This window comes from Chiloscyllium plagiosum, unplaced genomic scaffold, assembly GCF_037043375.1.
Source record: "Chiloscyllium plagiosum isolate Xiang-an unplaced genomic scaffold, Cpla_swu_hap1 HiC_scaffold_17, whole genome shotgun sequence".
NCBI lineage: Eukaryota > Metazoa > Chordata > Chondrichthyes > Orectolobiformes > Hemiscylliidae > Chiloscyllium > Chiloscyllium plagiosum.
The window spans coordinates 82,233,203-82,249,449 of NW_028270155.1; the positions used below are offsets into that span (position 1 = coordinate 82,233,203).

The 16,247-nt window shown below is 41.3% G+C and overlaps 1 protein-coding gene across 1 annotated transcript; it reads left to right on the forward strand.

Annotated features, from left to right (window-relative positions):
* The first annotated feature begins 9,075 nt into the window (after nt 1-9,075).
* On the forward strand, nt 9,076-12,391 carry LOC148147447 (tapasin-related protein-like). The gene is made up of 3 exons (XM_087995632.1): nt 9,076-9,139; nt 10,509-10,820; nt 12,072-12,391. The coding sequence occupies exons 1-3, from the start codon at nt 9,076-9,078 to the stop codon at nt 12,389-12,391; spliced, it is 696 nt and encodes a 231-aa protein (XP_087851758.1).
* Nucleotides 12,392-16,247: the final 3,856 nt, after the last annotated feature.

Below are 16,247 nucleotides of genomic sequence, written 5' to 3' on the forward strand. Positions count from 1 at the left end.
TCCATTAGAAGGAAAGACTTGTGGAGGTTTAAAACATCGAACAGGCGCATTCTGATTAACTGAGCCTTAAATTGGTTCCAGAACATAAACGGTGGCTTCCATCAAGTAGTGTTTGTATGAAGACAAGTGATAAAGAAGATCATTTCTACACTGAACTGATGTGTTTTAAAAATATTACTCCTTGATAGTAAGTGCTTGTCGATTGCTGAACTGAGAATGAGGTGTTTCTGTTGTTAAAATTATCTAATTTCTCAACTCTTTATAATATTTTTCTATAATTAATGCCTTCTCATTGGCGCAAGGATATTTATGACTCTTTCTGTCGTTGTCCTTGAGAAGGTGGTGGGGTGGGGTGGGGGGGACTTCTTGAACTGCTGTAATCCATTTGCCTAATCCCATTAAGGAGGGAATTGCTGGATTTTGACACAGTGATTCTAAGGGAACCGTGATAGACTGTAATCTGAATTTTCGAAGATCCTTGGCAACATTCTTGGTGTATGTCGTGAATTTCAGAGACTCTGTCCCAACATTAGGCTTTGTTGAAAAAAAAGTGTGAAATTAGTTTTGAACCTTTTCTCATCCTCTGACATCGCTGAAATGTGATCTCTGGGTGCTTGATGTGTTTCTTCGTTTCCTTTCAAGTTGCATTTGAGACTGTTAAGACTGGAAAGCACATTTTCAGCTGCATTCCAAGGGGTTTTGCTCCTATCTCACATCATTTTCTGCGTTACTTTTTCGTTTGTATCAAGGTTTCTTCTAAATTAGTCTGGACATAGTGCATCACCTTCTTTTGTAGTGCTTGACTAATCTATGTATTCCAACACAAAGCCTATTTTTCTAGCAGGTCTTTGAAAGACCTCATACAGCTTCTAGCAACCTCAACTTCGTGTTCTTTAATCAAAACTACACTAGATTGACAAATTGGCAGCTGGAATTTTTAAAAATTCATTCACGGATGTGGGTGTCGCTGACTATGCTCAAAGTTATTCCCCGGCTGCATCGGCAAAGGAACCAACATAATCAAAGACCCCCCCACCACACCTGGTACACTCTCTTCCACTATCTTTGCTGGGATTGAAGTTATAAACTTTTGTTTACATATATGAACAGGTTCAAGAACAGCTTCTTACCCGCTGTTATCAGACATTTGATTGGTCCTCTTTAATGTTAATGCTGATCTCTCTCTCTGACCCTTCTAGGCAGCTGAAACATTGTATCCTGCATTCTGTTCTGTTACCCTGATGCACTTGTATCGTGCTATCTATCTGTATTGCACGTAACACAACACCTTTCACTTGTCTGGATACACTTGAGAGAAATAATTAAACATCTCCAAATGCCTTGGCGTGCAGTTAAGAGGCAGCCACTTTGCAGTTAGTCGGTAATCACATGTAGGCCAGAGCAGGTAAGGAGGACAATTTCCTTCCCTAAAGGAGATTCATGGACCAGGTGGTCTTTTCCAACAATGGACAACAGTTGCCATGGCGGGATGTGAGCATGTGACTCCAGATAATACCAGGAGGTATTGTTCTCATAAGCAATACATCAAACTATATTCCACTTCCAAAAGCCCCCTTTAAAATCTGGTATTTTACTTCGAGGAGTTAAACCTAATCTCTGATGTATTCGCTTTACCACCCTGGCACCCCATAACGCATGCTGACTGAAAACTATTCGGTCAAAGCATTTCTTTATTCAAATATTTGTTCATCTCGGTTTTCCCAAAATGCCTTATGCATTAATTTTGCGAAGCATCAGGCTATAATGACATTCTAGTTCTATAATTACCTAAATAACATCCCAGTCAACATCCAGTGGACAAAATCTATCTTCTGTAGGTGCAATGGAAAATAATTAGAGATCTTTTGTGCGTGGTTCTTATGGATGACCTTACGTAATCAAACTGTCTTTAATTCAATTCATCTCTGTTTCAAATCATGTCTTGCAGAATGACATTGGATTACAGTAAACTCTTTACTTTGACTGAGGAGGTGCCATGATTCTATAAGTTAAAGCAAGATATCCAAATAATAGTCAGGAGCTCGGGTGCAAGATACACCAGGAGGTAGAAAAAGCTGTGCAAAAAGGACAAAGTTGCAGTAATCACGGGGGAGTTCAACGTGCAGGTGAACTTGGAAAATTATTTTGCCGTTGGATTGCAAAAATATGAATTTTTGGAATGTCTACGAGATTGCTTTTTTGGAGCAGCTTGTGGTGGAGCCTACTAGGGAACTGGCGATACTGGATGTAATGCTGTGCAATGAGGCAGACTTGATAAGGGAGCATAAGATGAAGGAATCTTTTGGAGGCAGTGATCATAATTCTATGGGAAACGAGGGAGGAGATTGCAATCATTTGGCTTTGATGTTTATGTTGTTATTGTCTGCCTTCAGGATAGCAAATGTTGTTATTGTCTGCCTTCAGGATAGCAAATGTTGTCCCCTTGTTCAAGAAGGGGATTAGAGATAACCCTGTTCATTATAGATCAGTGTTCCTTACTTCAGTTGTGGATTCGGTGTTGGAAAAGATTATAACAGATAGGATTTAGAATAATCTAGAATGGAATAATTTAGTTAGAAATAGTCAACATGATTTTGTAAAGGGTAGGCCATGCCTCACAAAGCTTTTTGAGTTCTTTGAGAAGGTGACCAAACAGTTGGATGAGGGTGAAGTGGTTGTTGTGGTGTATATGGATTTCAGTAAATGTTCCCATGGTTGGCTATTACACAAAATACAGAGGCATGGGATTAAGGGTGATTTAGTAGTTTGGATCAGAATTTGGATTGCTGTAAGAAGACAGAGTGTGGTGGTTCACCTGTACCTCCACACATATCATCTATTGCATCCTTTGCACCCGATGTGGCCTCCTCTATATTGGGGAGACGGGCCGCCTACTTGCGGAGCGTTTCAGGGAACACCTCTGGGACACCCGGACCAACCAACCCAACCACCCTGTAGCTCAACATTTCAATTCCCCCTCCCACTCCACCAAGGATATGCAGGTCTTTGGACTCCTCCATCGTCAGACCACAGCGAAACGACGGTTGGAGGAAGAACGCCTCATCTTCCGGCTAGGAACCCTCCAACCACAAGGGATGAACTCGGATTTCACCAGTTTCCTCATTTCCCCTCCCCCCAGCCTGTCTCAGTCAAATCCATCAAATTCAGCACCGCCTTCCTAACCTGCAATCTTCTTCCCGACCTCTCTGCCCCCACCCCAGTCTGACCTATCACCCTCACCTTGACCTCTTTCCACCTATCACATTTCCGACGCCCCACCCGCAAGTCCCTCCTCCCTATCTTTTATCTTAGCCTGCTGGACCAACTTTCCTCATTCCTGAAGAAGGGCTAATGCCCGAAACGTCGATTCTCCTGTTCCCTAGATGCTGCCTGACCTGCTGCGCTTTTCCAGCAACACATTTCCATCTCTGATCTCCAGCATCTGCAGACCTCACTTTCTCCTCTGTGGTGGTTGATAGGAAATGATCATCCTGGAGTTCAGTTACTAGTGGTGGACCACAAGGATCTGTTTTGGGTTACTGCTGTTTCTCGGTTTTATAAATGACCTGGATGAGAATGTAGAAGGATAGGTTAGTAAATTTTGTGGATGACACTAAGGTCAGTGGAATTGTGGATAGTGCAAAAGGATGCTGGAGATTACAGAGGGGCATAGATAATCTGCAGAGCATGGCTGAGAAGTGGCAAATGAAGTTTAATGTGGAAGGTATAAGGTGATTTACTTTGGAAGGAGTAACAGGAATACACAGTACTGGGCTAATGGTCAGGTTGTTGGTAGTGTGGATGATCAGAGAGATCTCAGTGTTCATGTGCATAGATACCTGAAAGTTGCCACCCACATTGGTAGGGTTGTTAAGAAGGCATACAATGTGTTAACTTTTATTGGTAGAGGGATTGAGTTTTGGAGCCATGAGGTCATGTTGCAGCTGTACAAAACTCTGGTGCAGCCACATTTGGAGTATTGCGTACAGTTCTGGTTGCCACATCATGCGAACGATGTGAAGAATTGGAAAGGGTGCAGAGGAGATTTACTAGAATGTTGACTATTATGGAGTATGAGGAAAGGCTGAGGGACTTTAGGCTGTTTTCTTTAGAGAGGAAAAGGTTGAGACGTGACTTAATAGAGACTTACAAGATGGTGAGAGGATTAAATAGGGTGGACTGTGAGACCCTTTTACCTTGGATGGTGATGGCGAGCACGAAGGCGAATAGCCTTAAATTGAGGGGTGACAGATGTCGGACAGATGTCAGAGGTGGGTTCTTTACTCAGAGATTTAAAGGTGTGGAACGTACTGCCTGCAACAGTGTGAAGACTTGCCAACTTTAAGGGCATTAAATGGTCATTGGATAAACAAATGGATGAAAATAGAATCGTGTAGGTTAGATGGCCTTCGGAATGGATCCACAGGTCAGTGCAACATCGAGGGCCGAACATTACTGCTCAGTAATGTTCTATATTCTAAACTCTATCAGCATCGACCTAATTTACCAGCAGCAATTCTAGCCATTACTGTCCAATGGGCAATTTGTTACGTTGCTGTCTTGGCGTAAATTTGTTTTATTTTCATTCAGTCCAACCTATCCATCCCCTATTTCCAATTTTGTAATCTACTTACTGATAAAGTGTAGCAGAAATAAAAATTGCTGGAGAAACTCAACAAGGCTTGCACCATTCCGTTCCTGGCGCACGCTGTATCCTGCTTGATTCCATTGCTGCACCCTGATTAATTCCGTGGCCATTCAGGAAAAAACTCGCTGTTCAAGATCAATGCTGTGGAGCTTTACAGCGCAATGACAGTACTGAATGAAATGAATCCAAATAAGGATTTTACTATGATATGAATCCAATTTTATTTTTGCGATGATGCGATGGATCTTTTACAATAAATGAACATCACTTCCACCGACATTTTCCATGTTTGCAAAGAAACAAAAGAACTGCGGGGATACTGGAGATCAGAAACAGCGAACAGAATTCAGAGTTCTGAGGAAGGGTCACTGGACCTGACGGGTTACCTCTGATATCTCTCTTTAGAAGCTGCCAGACCTGCTGAGTTTTTTTCCAGCAATTTCTGTTTTTCCATGTTTGAAACAGTTAGACAGTTAACCAGAATTGTGCGGCCAGGAACTGCATGGATATTGTGACATATGACTCAGGGGACTATCCTTTGCCAGCTACAAGAGAATAATACGATGCAATTCTGTGTGCACATTACTGCAACAATATTCTACAGTAGTCTGAATAAAACCCATCGATGACAGTACCCACAGGGCAGTGTATAATCACAGTATTAGGGTCACTCTGCCTGCGGCAAGCATCATCTACAAAATGCACTGTATCCCTTGACACGCCTTCTTAAACTCAAACTCTCATATCCCTGGGCTTAATACGGACAAAGACAGGAGAGAAGGCCGCAAGGGAGAACGGGCGCAGCTGATTCTACCCTTTTAAAAAAAACATTTTTGTTTGTAAAACAATGTTGGCTATGATGATACAATACGCTTCCAACTAGATTAATAAATGCACCGTGGTAGAACACTGTATTGCATTACTGTATTGATCAATGATGTTCAGTGCTTCCCTCTCCTGTACTCTGCAATACCTATATCAATTCTTGTAATTAATGAAATTCAACAGGCTTGACCATTTTCAGAATGAAGGAATATCTGGAAAATCATGGACTGCAACCCCACTATCTATAATGCAATTTTTTTTATTAAATTGGAAGCTGCACATCTTCTGATTTTCTTATTTTTAAACTGTGGACCGAACAAAATTTGTATGGCAACAATACAATGAGATAGCTCCAGGTTTTAGAACGCATATTAACGGAGCGCATCGTGAGTTTTAGGCAATGTTGCATTTCCTTTAATTTCTGAGAATATTGCAATCAACAGACACTTCAGAGCTTATTGGTTCAGAGGGAAGGGCTCAAACTAGACTCCGGATCAAGCTGTAGTTTTAACAGCAGACAAAGAATTACAGGTAAGCACTATTATGAGTACAAGTGAGTTGAACGAAGTTGATGAAATGTATCAAGTATCAACATTTGTGTAAAGATTTGCACATCCGGTAGCGGTTGCTGTTGTTTGCTGAGCTGGGAAGTTGGATTGCTGATGTTCGGTCCCTTTCTCGGTGACGCCCTCAGTTCTGTGGAACCTCCTGTGAAGCGTTACTCTGCTGTATCAGTTGGAATTGATTTGGTTTCGTTCCGGCTGCTTCCGGTTGTCGGTTCTGGTTATTCATTGAAGTGGTTGGTATATTGGGTCGACGTCAATGTGTTTATTGATAAGAGTCCATGAATGAGAGCCATGCTTCTAGGAATTCTCTAGCTGTCGTCTGTTTGTCTTGAACTATTATTGTTGTGTTGTCCCAATCGAACTTGTGGTCCTTTTCTGCTGTGTGTGATGTTACTAAGGACGGCTGGTCATGGCGTTTTGTGGGTGGGTGATGTTCATGAATGCTAATCGCTCGTTGTCTGCCTGGTTGCCAGATATAGTGTTTCATGCAGTCTCTGCATGGAATTTTGTTCATCCTGCACATAATGGGTATTGAGTCTTTTGTTTTGGAGAGTTTGTGTCTAAACATGACAGTCGGTTTATAGGCTGTCATAAATCTCAGTGGTTGGAGGAGTCTGGCTGTCAGTTCGGAGACATTTTTTATATTAAGTGGCGTGCTAAGTGGGTTGGATCACGGCATGTTCTCGTTGGGTTGTTTGTCCGCCAGGTATCTGCGGATGAAGTTGCGGAATTATCCGTTCTTGGCAAAGAATTTGTCGAGGTGTTCTTGTCTTTGCAGATCGTGACTTCTGCTGTGTGATTTAGCCAGTTTGAAGATATCGCGGGTTTTTTTTTGCCAAAATGGAAGATGATCCCGTTTGCTTCAAATTAAGCAGCTAAACACTTCGCTAAATTAAGCGAGACAGAGCTATTCAATCGCTTCTTCTTCAGCAAGATTTCCTAGTGTCCAGAGAGAAGAACAATCAAATAACGCTGGGGCGACATAAAATGATGTTTAACTCACAACTGAAGTCCTGCATGCAGTTCTGGTCACCACATTGTGGAAGGAATACTATTGGACTAATTAAAAGGTAGGAGGTAAGAGGAGATTCTGCTGTTTTATTACTCGGAGGGTGCTGCAACTCTGGAAGGGTGTTTGAAAGGGTGGTTTAATCAGAATTCCTGCAACACGTAAATAGTATTTCTCCTCCATGCTGATTGGCCAAAGTTGGAAAATGAGATGAATGCAGTCAGATCTTTCTTTCCCATCGTGTGTACTTTATGTCTACTCTCCTCATCATGTGCTGAAAATGGAGATGACCAATGTATCTATGACAGACTGTCTTTCTCCGTGTCTGAGGTGTCGCAAATGGTGCTAGTTATTGTGCAATCAAAAGGGAACGTGGAGAAAGGTCTAAATATGGTTGTACCTAAGGTATACTCTTCTGAAACTCCTGAATTTATATCGAGGTGCTGAGATGATTGACCTCCAAACAGCACAATGAGTTTGTTTTGTGCTAGGTGTGACTTCAACTAATAAAGAGTTCCCCTATGATTCTCATTGAGACGAGTTTTACTGGGAGGCGTTGATGCTGCACTCAGTCGATACTTGCCTTGTTGTGAGCGAAGCCATTTTCACCTCACCCTGAGAATTCAATTTATTGTCCATGTTTGACCCAAACATTTAAGGAGGTTAGGAGACAAGTCACGTGGGTGAAAATGCAAACTGAGTGCTTGCAACCGAGTCAGCTTCAGATTCATACTTATTCCAATTCACGTTCAGAATAACGCACATATGGATTCAGCTTGGCTTTTGTGTCACATTTATAATAAATCAGTTCTCACATTCTACACATTCAGAGTCGGTTAGCATCCAATTTACATTCTGCCAGATACCCATTCAGAAAAAAACTCAGATTCCGATTCAGAATGATTTAGTTTTAAATGGGAATGCCTAAGTTTCTCAAATAATCAGATTCGCATTATAAAGTAGTGTTACTGGACTCAAAACATTAACTCTGCTTTCTCTCCAGAAATGCTGACTGACCTGTCGAATTTCTCCAACAATTGCTGTTTTAGTTTCAGATATCTTTGTCTGTTTTGCATTGTGAAGAATGTCATGTGATTTGCTTTTTTTTCAGCCTTAGTAAGCACTGGAGCAGATTGATTTAGTTCATACTTAGAAATATGCAGACTTGGTTATGGCTTGAATCAGATTCAAAATCAAATTCAATCAGATTCATTATGATAATACTTGCAATTTAGATTCACATTGAGTCCACATCAAATAATGAATTACTGGGATTATTAATCACCTTGATTCAGGTGCGAATGGAGATTCCGCAGATTCAGGTTCATATTTACCCTGATTCCCATTTAGGTTTAGATTCGTATTGATTCTATTTCACAGTAGAACTAATTCAGAGTTCAGTTACATTAAATCAGATTCACGTTCAGGGACAAATTCAGTATGTTTCAGGTAAGGTTGAGAATTATTCATTCTCAGCTTTAGATTACTCAGATTCGGAGTTGTAGCTCAGGTTGAGATTCTGGATGTAAGTTTGCTCGAAGAGCTGGAAGATTCTTTTGCTCAAATTTATATCTAGACTCTGATTCATAATGTTTCAGTCTCCAATTTCCATTAATTTAGTTTCACTTCCAATCACATTGTTCCAAATCGAAACTTGGATTATTGCTGAGTTACATTCAGAATGATTCAATTTCAGAGTTAAATGAATTCAGGTAAACATTTTCAATTATTCAAATTCAGGTGTTGAAATTTATCGTTGCTTGACTGGTAATCAATTGACCAAGAAAGGCCGAGGACTGGTTCAAATCCCACTATGACAAATGTTAGGCATCGAATTAAACAAAAGTCTGGAGTTGAAACTCTACCGATGACCATGAAATCATTGTCAATTGCTTTTCTGACGTCCTTTCGAGGTGAAAACTGCCAGCCTCCGAATGCAGATACCCAGAAATGTCATTGACTCTTTACTTCCGTCTGAAATGGCAAAACATTTGTGAGTTTCAACAGCTAGAACATTGCAGAAAACAATGGAAGGACCACGTGGTATCAACAAATGCAGTGGAAATGGCAGCCGAAAACTCACTCCTGTCAGTATGCAAAGTCCGCCTTCTTAATATCTGTGATTAGTCAATCAAAAACGTGACAGAACCTTGCTCATAAAATCATAATCTTCACACACTCGCCATCTCCATGCGTGTTCTGTCCTACTGTCAGGGCAGACTCAAAGGCGGTGGTAGCAATGGTAGACAGTGGAAGAGAGTTGAACTGGGACTCAACATTGACTCTTGACCACATGTCATCAGATCAAATATGGGCAAGGAAATCGCTTGCTCTGTACAATGTTACCCACACCGTCCTTAACCCACTACCCTTGTGATGGAGCGCCGGAGGCTGAGGGATGACATTGTAGAGGTTTATAAAATCATGTGGGGCTTAGATAAAGTGAAGCCAAGTTCTTTTCCTTGGTAGGGGAGTTCAAAATTAGAGGGTTTAGGGTTAATGCCAAAGTGGAAGCAATTAAAAGGGATCTGAGGAGTGATAGGTGTACAGACTGAGGTACCAGAGGAAGTGGTGGAGGTGGGTACAAAAATAACATTTTAAAAGACAGAGACATGGAGCGAGAAGTTTAAAGGGGGTACGAACCAAGTGAGATTAATTCAGTTTGGAATATCTGGCCGGCATGGACGGTTGGACGGGACAGTCTGTTTCGGTGCTGTATCTATGACTCTATAGCGAAAAGGCTATTGATAATAATTGGTTACATCTAATGAAACGAACAGACAAGGTGGTTCAGACAGCACGCACCTTGAATTGTATTTGTCTACAATGACTGAGTGTAGCAATCGGTTGTCATTATTATATGATCGCGACCTTCCAAAAAAAAACAAAGACGTTGAAGCAAGATATCAGAACATCCAACCTTTTTGCTGCAAAATGCCTCATACACGGAATCCATTCTGAGCAGCTGCAGTGGAAGTACAAAAAGTAAATTCAAATACTTGGGCGTTAATAATGTCAGTGACAATCGTGAGTGCATTATATAGAATACTCGAGCGTTAGTTTTCCCTCATTAGACTGGTAGGAACCTCAAACGTCAGCACAACTCATATACCGACAGACACATTTGAAACCGGACATCCTCCCTTCTGTTGTGGTGAATTTGTATATATTACACATAGCAATGCAAATGATCACTTCAGTTTAGCTGTTCAAGATGTTTAGTGTCTTACTTCACTGCACGGCCATGTTATCTATCAGTTATACAGGTTTCGTGCTCCTCTTTCCAATGAGTGACCGTTATTTCACTCTGTTTCTGATGTGTAGATATATGAAAGCTTTTTATACAGCTTTTTCTATTGCTGTTTTGTTTTGTCAATACGTGCTTGTTTTCATAACGTCTTCTAGGTTTGTTATGCATCATTTAATTCGATAGTCAGTTCTTCTTTTTGTTTTGCAACAGCCTCTCACAATTCTCAACTAACGGTGAGACAAGATCGAGAGTGCGCAGTCACGAGAGGCTCCTCGGTTAAACTTTATTGCATTTTCCCCATCTTTCGAGACAAGAAGCCAGTGAAAGTGCAGTGGTGGAGAGATGGGAGAGACGGGTTCTTGGAGGAAAGTTTGGACCGCAGAATCCAGCTTTATTCCCTCACTCAGGGAGGAGCTGTCTTACAACTGGCAGATGTAAGATTGGAGGACGCTGGGGTTTATTACTGCAGAGTGACACACAACGTGGCTGCAAACGGAACCGGCACCAACCTGGTCGTGTTTGGTAAGGATTACGGAGAGGGGAAAATACTGCGTTTGTTCTAAGGCATTAATTTGAATCACAATCAAAATGTGGATTTAATCTCCAAGGAAAGAATTTGTCATCTTCTGTTCCGACCTTAACAACATAAGATGTCGGAGTGGAGATAGACGTTTAGGGTCTGCTCCGCCAATCAATGATATCCTGGCTCATCAGCTAGCCCTTAATTCCACTTTCCTGCCTTTCCCCGATCAGCCTTGAATTAGTTAGCAAACAAATATGTATCTATCCCAGTGTGGAATGCACTTACAAACCAAGTCTCAAGAACCCTCTGTGGAAAAGTATTCTGCAGATTCTCAATCTCTAACAGAACAATTTCTACCTTTTAAATAAGCACCCTCTTATTCTGAGATTATGCCCTCTGGTCATAGTTTCTCTCACAAGGGGACATAACCTTTCTGCATGAATAATGTCAAATCCTCTAAGAATCTTCTAAAGTTCAATAAAGTCGCCTCTCTGTCCTCTGTAATCCAACGCGTACACACTCAATCTGATCCTTGTTGTTAGATTGGGCTACTACAGATGCCTTGCTGAAGAAAGGTTAGGGTTCTAAATGAAAACGAGACGTGTTTATTCAAACTTCACATGCCCTTCAGCCGAGTTTACATTAACTTCGGTTTATTTAATGAATGCGAGTTTTACTCAGTGTGTAACGTGTGTTTTGGGTGGGGAATTTTTGTTGAACTGTCAAAAGCGATCTCCTCAGAGGTTGGAACATAATGATCCCATCTCAGAAAGAAAAGCACGGAGAAGGACTACACATCTCATAATTGGTATGAACATTTGAAACGTGATGTTTTGTGTATTTAAATACTTGGAGGAATGGAAAATACTAAGATTGCGAAATAAGCAATTAATTGATTTCAGAGGCAGAAGCAAACGCATTTGCCGGTGGAAAATTTAAATCAACGTTTCCTTTAATTCCAACTCTATGACGCTAAAACTGCAACATTAGTTATAACAATTCTCTTTTCAAATTTCAAATTACGTCTGTAATTAGGCTTTGAAGAACCTTTCTGCTTTCTCTTCGATCTGAATCTTGTGCCAGCAGAATGTTTGAACTGAATGGTATCACCTTTTAACACCCGAAATGTCGAGCAACTGAACGCCGTTTGCGGTTTTCAGGTTCTGCTTGTCCTTGAGACAGAATTTGCTTCACATTTTTCAAATGAAATGTAGGCTTCAAAACAAACGTTTTCTTTTCTTTTTGTTTAGTCCCTCCGACTCCACTCAAACTGGTCAAACTGCCGGAAGACGGCTCAGCTTTCGTTCTAACTCTTCTTTGCACAACTGCTGCGTTTTACCCAGACAACCTGAACATCACTTGGTACAAAAATGTTTCAGAAATTGCAACCGGGATGGAACATGTCAGACTGCAGAATGCAATCGGTCTCTATGAGGTTTCCAGCCACCTGACTGAGACAGAACCCGTTCAGAGCGGTACCGTTTACACTTGTCAAGTGTCTCACATCTCACTTCGGACGCCAGCCAATGTCAGCTACACTTTCAATAAATCGGGTAGGTTCATTCAATGATATTAACTTCGTTGCAATGAGATTTGTAATAATTGTAGTTTTGGACTCGCCACATTCCCAGCTGTGCAACAAGGAACTGAGTGGTGTTTTTCCCAATGGACATCTGTGTTCATAAGGGTCCCACAGAGGTCAGAGTTGGCCCTTCCTCTTTGTGGTTTATGGAAAAGATTTAGACTTGATTGTAGGAGGGCTGACCAGTATCTTCGTAGATGACACAAAAATTGGTGGGTTGGGAAATAGTGAGGAGGATAACCACAGGTTGCAAGGATGAATGAGTGAAAGATATATTGTATGTATTTGACAGTGAAATATTTAAAAAAGTGAAAAACTTTCAAGTGTCGCCACAATCCAGAGCCGATTTGAATATTTAAGAATAAGAGAAACCGAAAACAGGATACAGAAGGACTGGTCAGATACGTAATCAATGGGAAATGGAAATCTGTATGGATCAAGTGAGGTGATACACTGGATCATGTCACACAATGCAAAGGAATATATGATGAGCAGTAGAAACCTGGGATCAGGGAGATGTTGTGCGCATTCAATGCTTCTTCAAGTTATCAGTACAGGTGGAAAACATGGTTAAGAAATCATTTCTGACACTTTCCGTTACTGGCCGAAGCGTGAAGTTTAAGAGAAGGGAGGGTAGACTCGAACTGTGCAAATCGTTGGTTCAGTATAAAATGATGTGAGACACAGGCAGGTTAGACAGTAAGACACTTTTCTCCTCGATCATAGACTCTGGTAACGTAGAACTAAAGTAAGGGACAGAAGGCTCAGAGGATAAAAACGTCTTATTTCACCCAGAGGGTGGTGGGAATCTGGAACTCCCTGTCTGTAACGGTGCTAGAGGTAGAAACTCTCATAATATTTACGAAGTATTTAGATGTGCACTTAAGCCGCTTAGACAGACAAGTGCTGGAAAATATGATGACAGCGAAGTGTTTTATTTTGACCAACGTGGACGCGATGAGGACCCAAAGTCCTTTTTTCTGTACTGCAGACCTGTCCCACTCTATAACCTAAGCTATAAATAGCGCTCAGGAAGTCCACATGTGAACCATTGCTCTATCCACTGATAAATATTTGCTCACAGATTAGTCTGGTACTAGGCCAACATTTTTTTGAGGTATTTCTGGTGTTGGAGGTGATTTACTCGAATTCCAAGAGCAGCAATTATTGTTTTATATGCTGTTGCACTGTTTTGGAACTTTGGGAAAAGAAAGTCAAAACAACAACAGTTTTAAAAGGGAGAAGAGCAGAGAAAGGAAGCGCATGGTGAGGACAGTGCAGGAAAGAGAGACAGAGACAGAGACAGAGAGAGAGAGAACCTGCACAGTTACCGTGCATGGCTGGACATCGGAGTGCATCTGGGAAAATTAACAAACAGTGAAATTCACAACTAATCTTGGAGGAACTGTTGGGCGAAGTTCACAGCACTTGTTTTTTGTTGTTTTAAGTCTGTCGAAGAGAAAGGCTGCAGTAGTGAGTATAGTGGATTCTTTCTTGATTATATGTTTTTTGAGATACGTCTCTTGATTAAACTTAAAATATACGCCATAGGTATTAATTTAACCTGGGGCAGTGTTTGTAGAGGAATAAGACGGTATTATTTTCTGGGTCTGTAGATTGTGAAGGAACAAAAATCACCTTTGCAGTGATATGTACTTCTTGTCAGATGTGGGAGTTTAAAGAGTGTTTAAGGGTTACTGCGGATTGTATCTGCCATAAATGCTGTTGGATGCGAAACTTATCAGATCGAGTGGATCGGTTGGAGAGACAGATAGAAGCGATGGGGAATTTGCAACAGCAACAGTATGTGATGGGTGGCAGTTATCGGAAGGGGGAAGTCTCAGGTACAGTCACACAGATGGGTTAACTCCAGGAAGGTTAAGAGAGGTCGACACCTAGGGCAGGAGTATTTTGTGGATATACACATTTCAAACAGGACTGTTGTATTGGAAAATGTAGGGGGGTAATGGATTCGGGAACATAGCCCCAACATCCAAGTTTCTGGTGTTGAGACTGGCTCTCATGCAACGTGGTGTATGTCGGCTTCCAAGAGATCAATCGTATTGGAGATTCTGTAGTTAGAGGTACAGACAGACGTTTCTGTGGCCAGCTGAAAAAAAGCAGAATGGTGAGTTGTTTCCATGGTAAAAGGATCAAGGATGTCTCAGGGAGGGTGCAGAAAGTTATCACGGGGGAGAAGGGCCAGCAGGAGGTCCACATTGGAACCAACGATATTGAAAGAGAAAAGGTTGAGTCTCTGAAGGGAGATTACAGAAAGTTAGGCAGAAATTTATAAAAGAGGTCCTCAAGGGTGGTAATATCTGGATTATTCCCAGTGCTATGAGCTAATGAGGACAGGAATAAGGGGATAGAGCAGATGAATGCATGGCTGAGGAGCTGGTGTATGGGATAAGAATTCACTTTTTTGGATCATTGGAATCTTTTTTGGGGTAGAAGTGACCTGTACAAGAAGGACCAATTGCACCTAAATTGGAAGGGGACAATATACTGGCAGGAAAATTTGCTAGAACTGCTTGGGTGGATTTAAACTAGTAAGGTGGGAGGGTGGTACCAAGGGAGATAGTGAGGAAAGAGATCGATCTGAGACGGGCACAGCTGAGAACAGATGTGAGTCAAACAGTCAGAGCGGGACTAATAAATTAAACTGCAGTTATTTCAATTTAAGGGGCCTAACAATTTAAGGGCTAGTAGGTATAGGGAATGCTGAATGACTAAAGAAATTGAGGGTTTGGTTAAGAAAAAGAAGGAAGTATATGTCAGGTATAGACAGGATAGATCGAGTTAGGAATATGGGACTGGGATATCATAGCAATTTCAGAAACATGGCTCAGGGATGGGCAGGCCTGGCAGCTTAATGTTCCAGGATACAAATACTTCAGGGAGGATAGAAAGGTAGGCAACAGAGAAAGGGGAGTAGCATTTTTGATAAGGAATGTCATTACAGCTGTGATGAGGGGGGATATTCCCAGAAATATATCCAGGGAAGTTATTTGGGTGGAACTGAAAATAAGAAAGGGATGACCAAATTATTGGGATTGTATTATAGACCCCCTAATAGTCAGAGTGAAATGGAGAAACAAACTTTTAAGGAGATCTCAGCTACCTTTAAGAATAACAGGGGTAGTTATGGAAGGGGATTTTAATTTTCCAAACATCGACTGGGACTACCATAGTGTTAAAGGTTTAGATGGAGAGGAATTTCTTAAGTGTGTACAAGACAATTTTCTGATTCAGTATGTGGATGTACCTACTAGAGAAGGTGCAAAACTTGATCTACTCTTGGGAAATAAGACAGGGCACGTGACTGAGGTGTCAGTGGGGGAGCACTTTGGGGCCAGCGACCATAATTCTATTCGTTTTAAAATAGTGATGGAAAAGAATAGACCCGATCTAAAAGTTGAAGTTCTAAATTGGAGAAAGGCCAATTTTGACAGTATTAGGCAAGAACTTTCAAAAGCTGATTGGATGCAGATGTTAGCAGGTAAATGGACAGCTGGAAAATGGGAAGCCTTCAGAAATGAGATAACAAGGATCCAGAGAAAGTATATTCTTGTCAGGGTGAAAGGGAAGGCTGGTAGGTATAGGGAATGCTGAATGACTAAAGAAATTGAGGGTTTGCTTAAGAAAAAGAAGGAAACATATGTCAGGTATAGACAGGATAGATCGAGTGAATCCCTAGAAGGGTTTAAAGAAAGTAGGAGTATACTTAAGAGGGAAATCTGGAGGGCAAAACGGGGTCATGAGGTAGCTTTGGCAAATAGAATTAGGAAAATACAATGGGTATTTACAAATATATTAAGGACAAAAGGGTAACTAGGGAGAG